The sequence below is a fragment of the Apteryx mantelli genome, chromosome 9, assembly GCF_036417845.1.
Source record: "Apteryx mantelli isolate bAptMan1 chromosome 9, bAptMan1.hap1, whole genome shotgun sequence".
Taxonomy (NCBI): domain Eukaryota; kingdom Metazoa; phylum Chordata; class Aves; order Apterygiformes; family Apterygidae; genus Apteryx; species Apteryx mantelli.
This window is the reverse complement of record NC_089986.1, coordinates 19,301,293-19,320,463: the sequence shown is the minus strand read 5'-3', so window position 1 is coordinate 19,320,463 and position 19,171 is coordinate 19,301,293. Positions and strand designations below refer to the sequence as shown.

The window sequence follows — 19,171 nt, the reverse complement described above, 5'->3', positions numbered from 1 at the left end:
TGTGAGTCAAGTAAGACTGGCAACAGTCAGTACATTGCAAGACAAGCCTTATTATAGACAGTGAGAGTAAACAGATTGGCTATGTGTGCTAGAACCCTGGCTGCCAGACAGAATTAAAGGAGAATATGATCGCATATTTACAGAGTTAGATTCTACTAATTTGATGAAAAAAAGCTCATCATATGACAGGATGGGGACAACTGCCCCTCAGAACTAACCTTTGCACTAAAGCAACCACCATGAGCGTCTAAAAGCATCCAGTGGAGAAGCTTAATCCTTCACACTGACTGTACACTTCATATCATGTATAACTAGAAATTTTCTATTTACAGAAGATTGCTGAATTCATGTTTTAAATTTAGTCATCTTGCTAAAAAAAAAAAGCTATGTATAAGCATTTTATCACGAGCAGATTCTTGATCACCAGTGAGAAGTGTGAAGATAGTTTTGCTACTTAAGAAACACAGTATTTCATACAAATCAGAAAAATTATCAGGAAGAAAAAAGAGAAAGTGAATGTGACTTTGTTTTCCAGTTACCAGCCACATATGCTCAATTAAAGTATCACTATGAAAATCATCAGCAAATTGGTTTGTATACTGCAATAAACCTGCCATGATACTATTTGTAGATTAATATTTTAAGAGCAAACTTAAGTTTACAGTAAATATTACAGAAGGAGGGGGAGGGGGAAAACAAAAACAAAACAAAAAAACCACAGACCCCAATGTGTTACCCTACCACCAAGAAATTCAGAAGTACTACTACCTTCAGAGACTGAACTGGGACAGTGACAGCTTGATTAAAAGAGCTTCCACTACTAAGAATTTGCCATGGAGTCCACAAAGTGCCTTATAAGAAGCACTACTAATTTCACAGGTGAGGAACAGTACACAGGTCTTCCAATAGACTGATGGAAGACCCCACAAACACCCCAGGTCTAAGTTCTTGACCGCTGGATAGTACACCACACTGTACAACTTCAGGATTTATTTATATATTATCATAATAATCTATATAATCTCAGCATGACAGAAGACAGATCCATGATCAGAAATGTTCTACACAATGCTTACTAATTAGAGAGACAGAAGATGTAGCATGGCCTATAAACACAGAGCTAACGCATAGATAGTTCTGAGATTCATTTACACTGCAAATTAAATCACAACATGTAGGATAGTCAGACAATAACATTCTTAGTCATGCTTCAGCTTCATTGCTTAGAAACAAAAGGAATTTTAGTCAGGTTATCTTACTGGATTGTCTCAAAGTAAATAAGTGATATAAGGACTTAAATGAACATACTTCGTGGCTTCATTCATGAAACTAAAGTAATTTGTATTAGGTTTTAGCTAAAGTGCTATAGTAGAAATGCAGGGCCTCTGTAATTCCTCTCCTCTTGCCAATAGTTTTGGGTCTCAACTTTGGAATGATTTTATGCAAGACTTCTCATTCCAAATTTTTCTTCTAGAATATTTGCATTCTGGATTTGAAGACAAACAGTCAAAATGCAATATGCAAAGAAAAACAAAAAATGAACTTGTGCCTGGTTCCTTATTGAAAATGGTACAGTTCTGTTTATTCATTTACTGGAAAGGTACAGGTTGTTTCCCTAATGGTCACTTGGGCCAGGAGAACTTTTGCAAGACATCAAAAGGCTCCATTTTCATAAGCTCTTACTCAACAAGTCAGCACTCTTACTGAAGTAGACCTGCTGTATTAATAAGTAGTAATGCCACATTGAGGATGACCTACAATTTTTATTTTCTACTAACAGCTAAGACCTGTTTAGACTCCTACATATGAGCCATCTGGAGACTGGAGAACATGCAGTCTTGAGAGAGTTGTCAATACAAGTTTGCTACTTCCAGTTTTTCATATAGACCCTAGGAGTGAAGCAATCAGACAACTTAGATTTCTAGCACAACAAAAGGAAATGTTGAACAATAAATATTAAAAAAACCCTTCCATTTTAAGATCACAACTAGTGTATATGCAACTGAGCCATTCACAATCAGCTATGTCTTAGGAATGTAGAAGCAATTACACAAGTTGAAGACATGTAGGCTTCTGAAAGCTATTGACTAAAAATTATTTACAGTATTATTTACAGATTATTTACTCACTAGAACATTGATTTTAAACTACTTAGTTCAAATGCAACATTAAGTGTTAAAATATTAGCTGTGAAAAACTGAAATACTAGCTAATGTTTTCATAAATATTTAATTCCTAACAGTATTTATTAAAATAAGTTATCTAAAAATAAAAAGTTATATGGTTATTTAATTCAATTTTTTCTAATACAGTTTCATGTTTCTTATGCTTCTGCATTTTTACTTTTAGCTTAACAAAAAACTTAAAACTCCATAAATCTGTTTGAACAGAATTCAAATACCAGGTCTCAGTGCACATATATATATATATACACACACACACACACACTTATATGTATATAATTAGAACTCTAGGACTTTTTCTTCTAAGGGGGGGAGGAAGGGCACAAAGATAAAATTGGGGAGAGAATATATCAGATTATTTTAAAAAACTAAAAAAAAAAAAAAAAAAAATCACAGCAATGCTTCCTGGTGTTTGAAGTCTTACAAAAAGTATATCCACAGTGGCAGTTTCACCAAGAAAAGCTCATATAATTAAACTTATGTAATTATAATTCCTCTTCCTTCACATTATGAAGGATGGACTTCATATTTGTCAGATGATAACTATTCAACTCCTCTTTTTCTTTCACTCTTTAAAGCACTATGAAGCTCAATATTCATCACATACAACACAAACTGTGGAAGTCATCCTGTTTGAATAAAGTTTTGTATTATGGTGTCAGAAGCTCTGAACCAATATTACTTCTGCTGAACAAGAGAGAGAGAAAGACGACAAAACAGTCTTCTGGAGGAAAAAAAAAAAAAAAAGAAACTGAATTGAAGTGATTATTAGATTGCTACACATAATAAAACCACCCTGAAAACAAACTGAGCATACTCTAAAAATGTTTCCAAGTTGCATGCCAGACTTGCAGAATAAATTTAGGCCAGTACCAAACGCTCATTTCTCTCCCGTGTGTAAATGCGACACAATCAGGCCTCACATGCAGGCCTCTCTCTCCAATACAGGCAGGACCTTTGTTCGATACGTCGATGTTTTTCCCCCAAAGCCCTTGACATAACTTTCCATTCTTTCCCCTATTATTTTCCGGTTCACAGTCTAGACTTTCGGGCTCCCGTTCGCTGGAAACCCCTGACTGTCGAGAAAGCCAGTGCACTAGGAAGGGGGGGGGGGGGAAAGGGGGAACAATAAAAAAGTTGAACAGCAGGAAGACGGGCCTACAGGTCTGGCGAAAGCCCCGCTATCGGTTTGCTCGCCGCCGCCGGGCGATGGGAGCAGCGCGCGGGGAGAGCTCGGCGCCGGGGCCCGGGGCCCCCCCGGCTCCCCGCCTCGGCCCGTCCGCAGCCCGCCCGGGCAGGGGAAGGAGGAAGAGCGAGGCAGGAAAGGCAGAGCCCAGCGCCTGGGCAGCCTCCGAGTACGACGCATTATGCAAGCGAACGCTAGCACCGGGGAACTTGTTTCTTGGCTGAAAGCGACGAAAACAGCAGCCCGAAAACATTAGCTGGGAAAATAATCCCCCTCCTGGGTAGTCGGCACTGTAACTCCAACCCTACAGGCGCCTCCATTCTCTTCCCACCTTCTTCCTCCCTCCCCCCCCCCACCAAAAAAAGAAAGCTTGTGAAATATGGACGCCGGCCGATTATTTAGCATTTTTATCGAGCCAGGGAGGGGGAAGAAAAGAGGAGCTGCTATTTTTTCCTTTAAGATATTTGATAGCTCCTTAAAAAAAAAAAAGAAGAAGAAAAGAAAGCAAAAAAGAGGCATTAGGGAAAAGGGGGCCAAGCGGAGGGGGGGAGGGCGACGACGGGGAAGGGCACACAAATCGCTACGGCAGTGTCAACACTGACACTGCCCTTTTGTATCGGCAGCCACAAGGGCCCGGGCGGGCAGGGCCCGGCGAGGGCAGGCCGCGCTCCCACCACACGCCGGGCCGCCCGGGCGCGGCGCGGCGGCCCCGCCGGGCCCCAGGGCGGGGGGAGCGGGGATGCCCCCGGAGCGGGCTCGGCGCCCGCCTGGCCATTTTGTCAGCTCCGTTTCCCCCGCCCGCCTCCCCTCCCCCGCCCCATCGCGCCCCCCCGGGCCCCGCCGCCCGGCGCGGCGCCCCCCGCCCCAACAATGCCCCGGGGTGGCGCCGCGCCGCCCCCCTCCCCCTGCCCCGGCCGGGCCGCCGCGAAGGGCAGCTTGGCCAACGCCGGCGTGACACGACAGGCCCGGCCCGCAGGCCGCCGCCACCGCGGGGCCCGGCGCTACGCCGCCCCCCGAGAGGAGCGAGGGAGCCCCGGGTACCTAGTTTGTCCCGATGCGGCCTCCGCAGACGCTCCGCTCCGCGCCTCCCCTCCGCCCCCGGCAGCAGCCGCCTCTCTTCCCTTCAATTATCAGCTGAAGCCGCAGCACCGAGCAGCGTGCCGTCCGCCGCCTCCGCCGCCGAACCCCTTCCAGCGGCGCGGGGGGAGGCCGGGGGGACTACTTTCTCCCGGCGCCGGGGCTCCGCCGGGGCTCCGCCGGGGCCCGCGCGCCCCCGCCGGGCCGCACGGCGCCCGCCTCCCGGCCTGGCCCGGCGCGGCGCGGCCGCCGCTCCCCTCGCGGCCCGCTGCGGCCGCGCGCTCGCCCCGCTCCCTGCGCTCGGCGGCGCCGGCGCTCGCAGGCAGTATCCCTCCGCCGGGGTCGTCACCCCGGGGTCCGCGCGAGCTCGGGCCGCGGCCGGGGCGGGCGGCGCGGGGCGCTGTGGGGGCGCGGGGCTGGGCGGGCGGCGGCGGCGGCGGCGGCGGCGCAGACCCTGCCCGGCGGCGGCGGTGACGGCGCTAACCTCGGCCGCGCTCCTTTAAGAGGGGGCTGGGCTGCCGGTGACCCCGCGTGATGTCCGCCTCTTCCTGGTTGCCATGGCCACCGCCCGCCAGCGTCCCAACATGGCGTCGCTGCTGCGGGAGGAGCTGCTCGAGGCGCGCGGGCAGGCCCCGGCCCCCAGCAAGGACTTCTGCCAGCTGCTCGTCACCCGCCGCCAGGTGGGTGCCGCGGGGCCGCGGCCGGGGCCGGGGTCGGGCCCTGCTCCAGCCGCTGCGGGGCCCGGCGGCGCGCGCCGCGGTGCGGCCTCCTGAGGGGCGCCGCTGCCCAGGGCCTGGCTGAGGCGCCGGGGTGGGGGCTGCCGCTGTGTCCTGAGCCTGCGGGAGCTGCGGGGGAGCGCTTGGGGGGCGGGAGAAGCAAAGGTGCTTCAAAGCCGTGACCGGGGAGCCTGGAGGGGCGAGCAGGCACCTCTGTGATTCCGTAACCTTAAACCCGAGCCTGACCCGCAAAAATGCGTCACGAGGCAGTGATGGGGTGGCACCAAAACCAAACGGACCAGCCCAAATCCTTAAATAGTATCGCAAAGTTCTCCTAAGGAAGGGCAAGTTTAGAAGCACTCTCAGAGTTACAGGACTTAAAAAAAATAAAAAATAAATAAAAGCTCATTCCAGGAAAATAAGATTAAATTGTCTCTGCTAAAAGAGACTGTGTCTGTTTTCCCATGTTATCTGAAGGTGTTTAGGTATCCTGCCTTTTCTTGTGTGCAAGACTGGTTTTCAGGTGAGGGAAATAAGCAGTGCTAAAAATTCTAGGTGAGTTCCCCGGATTTTGAAGGCGTTTTCTTTAAATATACTGCAAAATATTCTATAAGAAGATTTATCAGTACAAAACTAACTTAAAATTAATTTCCACTGGGGAATATCTGACAGGAAAGAAATGAGACTTGACAAATCTGAATATGAGTTTGTAAAAGTGAGAAATAAAAATTATAAAAGATTTTTTTTATTTATTTCACTTTGACCTAATGTTGACTGGAATGACTCTGTATGTATAAGAGATGAACACAGATTTTTTTTTTCTTTTTTTTAAGGCTGGACATAATGGCTCAGATGTTGTGAATGTTCAAAAACTTTTTGAAATTGAGAATGATTTAAAATGACTCAGAGGAACAAAAAAAACTAAAATATTTTGAAATTAGGAGGAAGCTTTTGTTTTATTTTGTTTCCTCTGAATAAGCCAAAATGATGAACATATTTTCTTCCAGTGATTTGGAAATTGTCAGGTCTGCAATTAGGAAAATAAAGGGAGGGTGAGGGGGCAAACTGAAGTTAAGCTGTAATTCCAGCTTAACTGTATTTTATATGCTCCTTCTTTTTGTCTCATTGGTGCCATAAATTTCTTTTTAAATTCCCAGTGTCTGTAGTGGTTTCAGAAGGGGCCTAACAGGGGCCTGTTGGTTTCTTCCTCAAAAAAAATTTTTTGAGGTAGAATTTAGAAGGTAAACCGGGGGAGCTTTAAGCTCCACAAAAAATTGAGAGAAACCTTGATGCTGCACAGTAGCTGGGAAATACATGCTGTTTCTCACCTGAAGCCCTGCAATGCGGGGCTAGTCCCATTGACCTCATGGGAATCATATTCATATCAACACTTCATTTGCTCATGGAATACATTATCCAGTGTTATGGTTTGTTTAACATTCATTTTTGCACTTGGCTAATAAAAATAAGATGTGTTCTTCAGTGTTTTGTTTTGTTTTTTTAATGCAAGTTTCCTGTCAAACACTTCAAATATCTATTTTTAGTTTTGTTTTCAGCTGCCCAGATATAACCCTAAAAACAAACCAAAGTCATTTATTGTAAACCATGCAAAAAGCTCTGTAACTGTGAGTGGAAGTAAGTTAAAATTATCCTGTAAATGTTTACTGTACAAAAGCATTACCATGAAGTTAGTGTAATTGAAAAATAATTGTTTTGGATGGTTTGGGGGAAAAAAAATGGTTTTGATTTTATGATGGTAAGACTGTTTGAATATGGTGCAGTAAACATACATATTTGAAGAAAATATAATCCTTGTATCTTCCAAAGCTTTCTTATCTGAGTCCAGCAAACTTCCTAATTCAGTAATATTTGAATTAACTATTTCTGAGAACAACTAAGTTTATCTAAATCTTTGCAGCTTTAACTGCTGTACACATAAGCCTTAGGATGCTAGTTAGCCTTTCTGTAGGCTCAGGGGTCTCCTGAGAAGAGGTCTGTGACAAAAATAGTAATTCATAGCATATATATCAGTGAAGTGCCAAGTTATGTATCATGTAGAATATATCTAGCTGTACTGCGGTAGCATCTAGGAGTCTCAGTTGTTGTTTCACATTCCCAGTATGCTATTCTGTTGTCTCCCGATAAATGATAGTCATTGCCTGAAAGACCTTACAGTCTAAGCCTCCAACCTTACACATAGTTATATGAATTGTAAACTTTGTTACTTTGAATAGTCCCATTCTTCTAAATCAATGGTTTCAAAACAGTCCATTGTCTATTTAAAAAGGGAGTTTGTAGCTGCATGGTGGATTTGCGTGAAGGCTCCCATATTTCTGAGTGTGTGTCCCTACTGTGAATTGTCTACTTGGGCTCTGTATGAGCAGTGAATTCAACTCTTCCAGGACAAAAGTATTAATTTAATGGACATGTGTTATACCTGGACATCCTGTCCGTGACCCAGGTATATGCACTCTGTAACTGTGTCTGTTGACTAATGAGTCATAGAACTGGAAATCCTGTACAAATATAGAAGGTCCTCAAAATTTGTGAGGACAAAGCATTCAGCTGGACAAGGAGGCCGTATCTGGGAAGAAACAGGTGTGTAGCGACATACCTGCAGCAGGCTTTGTTTTCAAACAAGCCTTGTGAAATGCCTCTTTTTCACTGTAGCAAACTGCCATCTTTTTTCCATCGTGCAACCTGATATGTTAGGGATGTCCTCCAGAAGGTATTTTTAAAGTCTGGCTACTGCCTCATGATCAGTACAGTAGGCCCAAGCTGCTAGATGTTGCATAATTAAAAATAAATTAATTGGGATTGCTCTAAGTTAGAAGAAAGGACATCTCTGAGAGTGGAGTTAGCCTCAGCAAACCTTTAGGTGGAAGCTCAAGTGCAGAGCAACAGTCAAAGCATATACAGGAGGCAAAAAGAGTCCCTAGCGTGTGATACTGCATGCACACACATTCTCGGCTGTAAGCATGTGAATTATGTTGTTATTGCAAAAATATGTCAAAACATATGTTTATTTATTCCTCTCGATATTAGCAATTGCAATAGTGGCAAGGTGTGCTTCAGCATGTTTGTTTGTATTGAACTCTAGAGCAACCAGGACACCTGAAAGAAGGAAAGCAAGGCTGTTGCTTCTGCTGTCAGTAAACAAGATATTGGAACAGAAGTGCAGACTACTCAGAGCTCTTTCAACTGATCAAATTATAACAGTAGTTTGGGAAGAAGAAGAAGGAGGGGGGAGAAAAAAACACAGCTAGAAATACACCCACTGGTCTGTGTGGATGTATTTGTGGCCAAAATGTTACCAGGAGTTTCTACAGACCCTGTTGGCAACTTTCTTTTTCAAGAATAAGAGACTTCCTCCATCCCAGAGACAAATCCAACTACATTTCAAATAAATAGCTGTTAATCAGGACTTTCTAAATGAATGTATTCACTACTCACTGGCAAGTATGCGCTTTCATTGAGAAGCTAGGAAGGGAAGGTTACCAGCTGGTTTCTGCACAAGCTACGTTGGGGGAAGATTAAGGAGGAGTAGGGAGCCTAGTAACTCATTGCAGGTGACTTTTCTAGAAGTAGACTACTGAGAAGTACAGGTGCATAAGTGAGGATTTGCAGTATACAGCTCAAACAAGTGGACTGTGTAAAAGGAGAGATCTGCTGAACCATTGGCAAAAAATTTTTTTCATCAAGTAGCTTTTTTTTAAGGTTGCAATCATAACTTTACAATTGGGAACTAGGGAAACTATCCCATATATTCCTCCTGTGTGGGCACACACCAGTTCTGCTGTGGGAATGTAAGATGGAAAGAGACCTATTAAGTTATCAAGTCTTAGTCCCTGCTGTTTCATCCAGATACATAATAGATCTTCATAGCGCAGATGGCACTCAACGAGTTTCAGGGACAGCTAGGCTTTTTCACCTCACTACTCCTCATGGAACAACTGCTCCACATTACCACTTCTCTGATGGTTAGAAATGCAGTTATACTGACTGATGTACAGCTTGTGTGTACAGAGGTCTTTTAGCTTAGACAGTGTTCTTCTCTTGTATTTAGCTAACAATGTGTTTTTTCTTTTAATAATTATGTCCTTTTGACATTGTTTGTTTTGTCTGGCTAAACCAGCAATGGTTGTTTTGTTTTGTTTTGTTTTTCAGTCTCTGCTTGTGAAATGGACTCTTTCCTGGTCACTCTAGTGTCTTTTCTCTCCATTTCTTCCTATTAGAACTTTTTTTCCGAACAATAGCGTTGAGCTCTTATGAGTGCGTTGTGCAAAGGCATCATTACCTCCCTGTGTCTCCTGGAAAAATTCTATGTGATTTGAATATTAAGGTTGTATTAAACTTTCTCTACCAAAATCGCATTAGTGATTCTTGATCATCCTGTGACCAATTATTATTCTAATATCTTTCTCTGCCAACTTCAAATTTATACGGTTTTGTTTAACGACAGAAGTTACTATTGCTAAATGAATGACCTTGCCATTTGTACTTTTCAATTTGATACCACTTCTTTCTCCAATATGCTGCTGCTATGCTAATGGTGGTTTTTTTTTGTTTTATTTTTATTTTTATTACAAAAGTGCTTTGAGTTGTTATGGAGGAGAAGTCAGGTGTACATGCTATGATAAACATACTTAAAAAGAACGTGCTTGTCCATAAAATCCTTGTGTATACTAGGAATCCTGCTAGAATTGATGGAAACAGTGGATAGTATTTGTTTTGAGTGAGTGTGTATAAAATTATGTAGACTAGGAATAGTTCCTGTCACGGAACTGCCATCAAGAAGGGAGAGTTGTTTAGCATATGCCTTTCCATCTATCCTTCTTCGTGCATGTTCTTCAATCAGTCTTGAAATGTCAAATCAGTTTTTGATATGCCAGTTATAATTTGCCAAGGTTTGTTACAAACCACAATAGACTTTATTTGTTGGTATAAAGCGGGCAATAAAACCTCTAACTTCCAACATTAAACATGAGATGATTCAAGATAGCCACAAAAAAACCTTCCAAATTAAAATTTCTTGTGAATTGTCTAATGGATGATAAATACAGGTTTTGAAAATTGCAAGACAGAGGAATCCAGATGGTAGGCTAGTATGGAAAAGACCAGCCACTCATTTTGGTCAAACAAGGAACGGGCGAGGGGGGGAAAAGTCTGGTGCTTAATCTGCTTATAGGACAGGCTGATAACTAGAAAGATGAGGCTGATAACAAAAGGAACATAATGGGAAAATGATCTACTAAATGTGTAATTAATACTAGCATCTGTCACCATTTAACAAATGCTGTACTAAGCAGAGGATTGTGCCATGTTAGTAAAATGTTTAGCTACTTACCCATAAAAGAAATGCAACATATGTATACAAAAACTAATGACGTTCTATACAATATTCCATATATGATCTATTTGTACAACAATCAGAATAACTGCATTTTACCTAATATGTGACTGTAGGTTTGTTTATATGGTCAGAGATTAGCAGCTAGATTCTATATTTTTAACAAATACATACACTGACTATTTGCTCAACTAGCCGTCCTGTATATAACTAGTCAAACAGTTCTGATGACTGTTCTTGTTCTTCATCCATCACTGCTCCTATTGTTTATTGTTCACTTGCATCTTAAAAATTTTTGTAATCAATGTTCCAAGCACAGCATAATATTGTGGAAAAATGAAGTTGTTTTCTAGCCCTTTTAGTTGTAAACAAAAATCTACAGCACTTATCTCAAAAATTGTTTTAAAAAAACCTTTTTCAGTAAACAAATTAGTCAGATCTTTAGGTTTTGGGGTTTTTTTTTAACTTCTATAAGTGCTCATCTCCATAAGCTAGGGCAAAATATTTCTTCTCTTCCTTTCTTCCACCAACTATCTTGGCATTGTTAATAAAATTATATGCAAATTTAGGAAACATTAATAAGTGACTGATTGCTGCTTATGGCCTGGTGGGTGTTTCTGCAGTTTCAGGTTCTATTGAACCTGCAAGGGTAGTTCCTCCATTTTGAAAAATGGTGCTATAAAGTTATCTAAATGTTCCCTTTATATCATGGGGCTTCTTTTTAAATCTTAATGATGACACTTGATATAGGAACTATGCGATTAATAGAAGTTTCCATTTGAAGTGATTAAGCCAGAGGGACTGGAAAAATTTTCACAGATATTACTATAGTAATTAAGTTGAAATTAATTTCATGTTATGTGAAACAATTTTTCACAAGATGGATCTTTACTTAAAATCAGATTTATGGGAGATGGAAGAATTTCTATGAAGCCAAAAAAGGAGTAGAAAACTTGAAGACTACAGAATAAAGACCTTTTCAAAGTCAGGATATTTCAGTTGCATTTGAAACCTGAAGGATGCCATACCAGTTATTGCCTGCTGGACCAATTCTAGTCAAGTCTTTTACTTGACATTTCAAACAGAAAGCCTGGGGCCTTAAAGAACAAAAAGACCACGCAAAATTCACTAGAGAGGTTTAAACAAACTAGTTTTGTTATGAACAATTTGTTTAGAGGATCTTACTTGCATAAAACTAGCAATTGTTTGTTGTCTGTCTTAAACCAGCACAGCTTCAAGTCATTTTGTACCAGCTCAGGAATTGCTCTGTTATGCAGGAAAAGTGTATCTGCAAAATAATTGAACATTTTCATGATAATGATGTCATACAGTATTAAGTAATTATTACCAGGAGAATGTTTGATAAGTCTAAAATACATAAATATCATTCACTTTCCGTTGTATCTACTTCAGATATCTAAGGAAACAGTATAACTGCTTGGAAAATGAAAACAATTTATTGGGGGAAATAATACTCTGTTGGAAGTATGTGAATTTTATTATCAGGTGGTTTTGGCTAAAATCAAAATATTTTGGTTTATCAGTGTTGTTATACTTTGTTAAAGTTTGGATGCCTGGTGATGCACCAGGCACTTATTTCATGATGCACCCACCCCTGGCTGTACACAGTTGCTAGATATTGTCCATATAATTTTGGGAAGATTGGGGAAATCTTTAATCATGGTGCATAATTGAAGATATAATCCAGCAGAAGCAGCCAATTGATACAGGAAAAATGGGGCATTCAGCAACTGAAATGCAATTTCTGTGATGCGTTGCAGTAGCATTTACATTTCTGGCTGAAATGTTTACAGTTCAGGGCTTTTTTATTGGTGTATCAAAGGTTTTTGCAGAAGGCAGCACTTAGAACAATGTAAGATTTTTGTTTTTTCTTCCCTGAAAACTCAATTCTCTCTAAATCTTTTCCACAAGCATTATTATTGAATATTTGATCCTGAGGAACATTAATTAATGAACTATAAAGTAGAGATATAACTGATACTGAGTCCTCAAGTGTTCATTACGTGGAGAGCTCAGTTGTTCGTAAGCCTGCCATAGTAAGTTGTATAGCCTTCTGAAATTCCTTTTCAGCAGTGTTTGAGCCATTGTTTGAAAGTGCACTGGAATACTTATTCATACTGGTTTCAGTTAAAAGACGTTAAAGATAACATAATTTTAGTAAGTTGTCTGTTACCATTATTTGCTATTACTTTGGTTTCTTATATCACTGGAAGCCTAGAGACAATTTTTTTTCCTTTATCTAGCATGATTTTTGTCCAGTCTTAGCTCATTTTTAGTGTATGAACAGTGATACCACACTGAATTGCAGTGTTGAATCTCCTGTTTTATTTCAAGTTTTCTGCTTGGCTTTAACGTCTGTGGCTTCTTTCAAAGGTACCACACTTGATCTAGCTCTACGTACCAGGAATGATTTTCAGGTCATGAAGGTATGATAGTTTAAGGTAAGCGTGTACCACTACCTTCTGCTTAGTTAAGTGAAAGTTTCCTACTGTACCTGAGTGCCTGTTGTTTACGTACTCGTTCTTGTCAGTGCTTGTTCTTGCACAGAAGGATTTAGTTATATTCTTCTCTTGCCTTGCTTTGGGTAGTGCTTCACCTATCCCTGCTAATCCTTGTCTTGGGAAACCTCAGGAGTAATTCTACTTTTGTTTTGCCAGAAATAAGTTTAAGTGCTCCTATCTGTCGTCTTGTTTCCCTTCTTCCTGCTTCAAGTGAGGCAGATAACTTTGTCATCTTCTTCTGTTGGCTTTATTAATTAAGAACACATTTTCCTTATTTCTTTTTCTATGTAAATAGAAGCATTCCTCATGAAAAGTCATCAGATACATTGACTTGACTCGCTGTACCGTAGATGTATATTTTGTTCATTTGTCACAAAAATCAATTAGATATATGCAGTAATGTGTTTAAGGGAGGGAAGAAAGAAAAAGCAGTGGTAGACAAAACTAAAAAGGATCAGGATTTTATCATAGACAATGTGCTAGGATATATAGGGTCTCATCTAAAGATGCACCAGGATAATTTAAAAATTGTTGTTAAACAAGCTCGCTGAAACTCCTCTAAACTTCTGTATGGAAACTTACTGTAATGATTTACTTTGGGAATAAATTTAAACTAAATCAATCTATGTTAAACTGAAATAAGCCTAAATTAAACAAGTAAAAGTGTCTGCAGTTTTTGGATGGGCTTCACTAAATTAAATTAAAATTGTACAGTGTGTGCAACCCGGGTAAGTGTCATTTGTTGGGTGAAACCTGAATTAGAAATTATTTGGGGAAGTAAAGCATAGTAACTATAGAAGAAAGAGCACTAGGAGAAATCAGTGCAGAGTAAAATGGTTAAAGTCATTTGCATGTTTAAAAAAAACCAGAAACCTGGGAGAGTGTGAAGCTGGAGTTCAGCATATCATAATAGGATGATAGCGAAGAGTGCAGTGAAAGCAGTGCCAACAGATGGGGCGTGCAGGCAGGAGAAGCAAAGAAGCTGGGGAGCATCAGAAGAACAGGAGATGCATGTGACAGAAATGGCAATGTAGATTTTTAATACATATACGAGTCAAGTTATCATAGCAACTGCTAACGAAAGGATAAACTTCAGCGTGAATGAACTTGACACCACAGCTGAACTGTGCAGTTGTTCCTTCCGGTGCAGTTTATGATAACTCTGAAACCTTCAAGTAAAAAATAAGTTAACAGTTTCACAGAAAACAAGAAATTAAATTTGGACTAGACCAAACCAGTGTTTGAAGAAACACAGAAAGAAAAAAAACATCAACTTTTCAGAGAGCATAGTACCCTGTGCTACTCGGCTGATAACTGATGGAGGCAAAAGGGCATACCTGTCTGCACAACTTTCTCTGAGTAATTGGAGGCCTGGGTAGGAGTCAAGTATAACGCAGTGACTGCACAATGTGATGGATCCCTCCCCTTCCTGTCAGTCATCTCATGGCACTAAAGATGTACATAAACAGCAAGGCAACTTGGAAAAATGTATTGAGAGTATCTGTGTATTGCCAAAATATATGATCAGATTTTGAGAGCCAAATAGATGCCTCTATTGCACCTTTTCGTGCAATAGATGTATCAGAAATTAGAGTGAAAGATGTCGGTGCTGAAAGTAAGCTGGCCACATAAGAATATAGGAAAGCAGTTTTTGGCAGACATTAGATTGCAGGCCTATACAATTCAGGGTGGTAAGAGCTATCCAGGAAGGGAGTTGTGGGATAGTTGAGCTAAGACTCTAATAAAAAGGGTTGCGAGTTATATGCACATTCACTGCTAAAGGAGGTGCAGCTTCCCTAGAAAAGAATTTTCCTTTGTAACAATGTACTGCACTCTAGTATTTTTATACACGTAGTAGGGGGGTCTGTTCTGTTACTTGTTTTTGGTTCTCTACCAAAAAAAAAAAATCAGCAAAAATTTAAAGTGTAGACCACACCTGAAACTGTAACAAAGAGACCTTGAAACTGAAGGAAGAAGGAGGAAACAAACTGCTTCAAATTAAACCTGTCAGTGTCTTATCCATCTAGGAAGGAATGTTATGTCTCACACTTAGCAAGCATCCTTTGTTCTGTTAAATAGTGCAATAATCTCTTTGTGGCAGTCTTATCTAGGTCTGCCTGTTTAATCACATTAATAAATGGCAAGTATCATGCACATAATTGAAGACTCTGATCCTCAAGAGTAATTCTTTATTCCCTCTGATAGCATTTCATTCCTCTCAGCACACATCCCTCCCTTCCACATTGTCTCGCCTTGTCCTGTTCTTGTATTGTTTCCTCTGATCTGTATGCACAGGTCTGCATAAAGGCAGAAGTTAGCCTCCAAAGCACCTGCACTATAAGTATCTGTGATAAACATCTTTAGCATTTATTTTATTTTCTGCAAGCTCTGGGAAAACAGATGAAGAAAGATCCTAATACAGGAATAAAGCATGTATGTAACTCAGAGGAAAAACAGTGACCATGTTAAGGCAGCAGATTTTTTTTGCTGAAACATGACTACTTTTGCATTCCCCAAAGGAAAAGACAGTTTTTTTTCCAAGCTTTTTATTCTCTCTTCCTCCTGTATTTCTCTGAAATATTTTTCAGATACTTTAAGTGGAAACCTTTGGAAGCTGGATCCCCTCCCCACCAGCTAATCCCTTAGGTGAAGTGACTTGATGTTTTTGAATATGAGTGAAGCAGGGAAAAAATGAAACAGCTTTGTAGTTACTATATATGGTATTTTGGAATAGTGGTGTTTCTTTTCCCGTCTTTTCCAGCCACTTGAAATGCTTGTTGATAGCAACACACGAAGTATTTTTTAGTTACTCCAGAAGATTGTCTTTTTTTCCATCCACCATTGTCTTCATGGTTGTACTCTGCTACAATCACTGCTTTCTTTTTGTTTGTTAACCAAACTGTTTTCTCTTTTCTTGCCCTTAACAGTAACGTTTTTTTCTCTCAAAGCAGAAGTAGGGGAAGGAAGTATGTGGACTTTCACTCCCTTAAACTATTACTTGAATCTTTTATTTGCTGTTTATAGTTTACATTAATATGATTTGCTTGCATTCGGCTGTTGTAATTTGGAAAAATACCTACACTGCTTTCCTCTCACTGTCATTTTACCGCTGATGATGCATTACTGAAATGCTATTAACAAAGACCTGCACAAATGAAATAAGAAGAGAGAGACTTCTCACAGGGACCAAGGAAGTGTGTGTATATACATATTTAATGGTGAATCTCAAGGTGAATATTAAATTGAAATTAAGAACTGAAATACTGTATTATTCATTTGATACAGAATTTTGGTAGCATTATTGCTGATTAAAAATCATACCAATTCTTTTACAGTACAAATTCATTAATAACTGTTGTGATTCTGAGAATAATCTCTACAAGCTTTCAAAAACAAATTGTTGCCCAAAACTTCATTCTGATATTGTCCTGAGGATATTTTTCTCTTGCAAATCATTTTCTTTAGGGCAGCATATTAGGTTTTGCAGTTGAAAATCTTTGGTATATCTAAACCGTGTATCTGATGGGAAGCTTGAAAACCAGACCATACTTAATTGCCACCAAACATCAGCTTTATCCTTGCAAGGACTTTCTGGAGCTCAGTAGCTGTAGGCTCCTATTTTTAAGTCATGTGCTGGTCATATGCTTTTGTCTGTCGAATCTGAGGAGCTCCAAGTCCCCCAGATTCATGGTGAATTAAGCATACTCTTTTACTAGAGCTCCAGATTTGAGAATAGTTAGGCTTGCAGTTTCTCTTCAGTGTCATATAATAGTTAAATCTAATGCTTTACTGAAGTTCCAAAATCACTTGTTCTGTACTTGAATTTAGATGTGCTGAGAAATACACAAATCTAAATGAAACAGTCAAACAGCTACTGTGTTTGAGAGCTCTAGCTTTAAGGAGATCTCTTGTATGATGCTTCTCCATCAAATCCTGTACTTCAGGAAGAGGAGTACAGGAGAAGGGCCAAGACTACTTTGGGCAACCTTAAGATTTTATGTCAGTTCATTTGCCTGTGAGACTGCAACCAAACCTGGCAGAAAACTGTGCTCCCTTTTGGGAGAGGAGGAGGGGGCTAGTTTTATGGCGAGGCTGGTGAGAAATCGATCATCGAGTGGTCCAACTGGTGGATTTGTGGACTCCTCACAGACTGAGGACAGGAAGAAAATCCAGGAGAAAAAAAAAAAGCAAGCTCATGGAGAGGAAGACCTTGTTAGACAGTTTCACTCAATTTTGTGCAACTTTACTGTGAGTTAAGCCGCTGGAAGCTTTTGTTTTGCTCTGCTTGAATGTTTACTAATTAATTCCTGAAAATATTTTCCTTTTTTTTTTAATCCTAAACTGATGCCTTTCTCCCTCTGCACTTCTGGATGTACAGTCCTTTCCCCTCCTTTGCATTGGCTATGGTGCTTACTGGGCTCTTTCCTGACCTGTTTCAGCAAACTAAACTACTAAGAGAACTACTTTTTTTCCAAATTAGTTCTTGCTAGTTTAGTTGACTTGATTCACCACAGTATTAAAAAGCACTAGAGCCATGAAAGAGCAGTAGTAGAGCTGAGGAAAACAGGGAACTTGAAGGCAGGCAGTTTCCCCTTTAACTGATTGTTGCTGCTGAGATTGCTTTAGGCCTTGGCGTGTAACTTCACCCTCAGATTTCAGTCTGATACAGGTACATCTAAAGAATAATCACTATGGATAGAAGTGGTTCCTTAAATCATCATAATGTGCTATAAGAAATGTACAGTTTTAATGTCCTCTTTCCCAGAGGTGTAATGTGTGAGTATGAATCTTGAGGAAAATAGTATGGCAGAAGGTCCACAGTAATATCCATTTTGCTCCTTAGTGATGTTTCTGAGAGAAGAGGTGGAGATTTTTTCCTGCCTTTCGGCCTTAGTTCAGATATGCCCATCATTCAAAGCACATGATTTCAAAGATAATGAGAATTTGAACGTCCAAAACTGCTGGACAGAAAATTTGTTGTAGACTAAAATTACTACAGTTATTACAAGTGACATCTTAGGAGACCTGATGGTTTTTGGGTGTCACTGGATGTGAAAGGGGAACTACTATCCTGTGCAGATGTGATCCTATGAATGTAGACAACAAAAGAGTAATATTCATGACTTCCTGTACTATTGCAAATGCAAGCCTAGACTTGTGTACTAATTGTCAAGTAAAGCACAGGTGTTGTAATCCCTACTTTATATTTGCAAAAAAAGTCAGGTAATATTTTGCCAGATGCAGAGCAAAAAGCATCTGAATTCACAGGTGTAACAGGCAGCAGCTCATACCTGTTTGATTTAAACTGTATATGATTTCAATAAGTCATATACAACCAACCTTAACCAACCTGATAGCCTTCTATGCTGGAATGACTGCCTGGGTAGATGAGGGGAGAGCAGTGGATGTTGTCTACCTTGACTTCAGCAAAGCTTTTGACACTGTCTCCCATAACATCCTCATAGACAAGCTCAGGAAGTGTGGGTTAGATGAGTGGACAGTGAGGTGGATTGAGAACTGGCTGAATGGCAGAGCTCAGAGGGTTGTGATCAGCGACGCAGAGTCTAGTTGGAAGCCTGTAGCTAGCGGTGTTCCCCAGGGGTCAGTACTGGGTCCAGTCTTGTTCAACTTCTTCATCAATGACCCGGATGAAGGGACAGAGTGCACCCTCAGCAAGTTTGCCGACGATACAAAACTGGGAGGAGTGACTGATGCACCAGAGGACTGTGCTGCCATTCAGAGAGACCTGGACAGACTGGAGAGCTGGGTGGAGAGGAACCTCATGAAGTTCAACAAAGGCAAGTGCAGGGTCCTGCACCTGGGGAGGAATAACCCCCGGCACCAGTACAGGTTGGGGGTTGACCTGCTGAAAAGCAGCTCTGCAGAGAAGGACCTGGGAGTGCTGGTGGACACCACGTTAAGCATGAGCCAGCAATGTGCCCTTGTGGCCGAGAAGGCCAATGGTATCCTGGGGTGCATCAGGAAGAGTGTTGCCAGCAGGTCGAGGGAGGTGATCCTCCCCCTCTACTCAGCCCTGCTGAGGCCACATCTGGAGTACTGTGTCCAGTTCTGGGCTCCCCAGTACAAGAGGGATGTGGCACTACTGGAGCAAGTGCAGCGAAGGGCCACAAAGATGA

General features: G+C 41.2%; 2 protein-coding genes across 10 annotated transcripts in view; one reads left to right on the top strand and one right to left on the bottom strand.

The window, feature by feature from the left end:
* The window catches only part of TRIP12 (thyroid hormone receptor interactor 12), an 82,927-nt gene extending 78,350 nt beyond the window's left edge, over positions 1 to 4,577 (bottom strand). For 3 of the 7 annotated variants that reach the window (XM_067301882.1, XM_067301881.1, XM_067301878.1), the window contains exon 1: positions 4,411 to 4,577. The gene's annotated coding sequence lies outside the window, so the exon portion shown is untranslated. Of the gene's footprint in view, positions 1 to 1,787; positions 2,264 to 2,790; positions 2,908 to 4,410 lie in introns of those variants that run through there. The other 4 variants (XM_067301884.1, XM_067301887.1, XM_067301879.1 and 1 more) reach the window with 3 other exon arrangements.
* A 359-nt stretch (positions 4,578 to 4,936) lies between these two features.
* FBXO36 (F-box protein 36) overlaps positions 4,937 to 19,171 on the top strand; it is a 38,976-nt gene continuing 24,741 nt past the window's right edge. For all 3 annotated transcript variants that reach the window (XR_010885038.1, XM_067301890.1, XM_067301891.1), the window contains exon 1: positions 4,937 to 5,126. Coding sequence is in view for 2 of the 3 variants with exons in the window: in XM_067301890.1 (XP_067157991.1) it covers positions 5,004 to 5,126 (123 nt within the window). In the remaining variant the exon portion in view is untranslated. The remainder of the gene's footprint in view (positions 5,127 to 19,171) is intronic.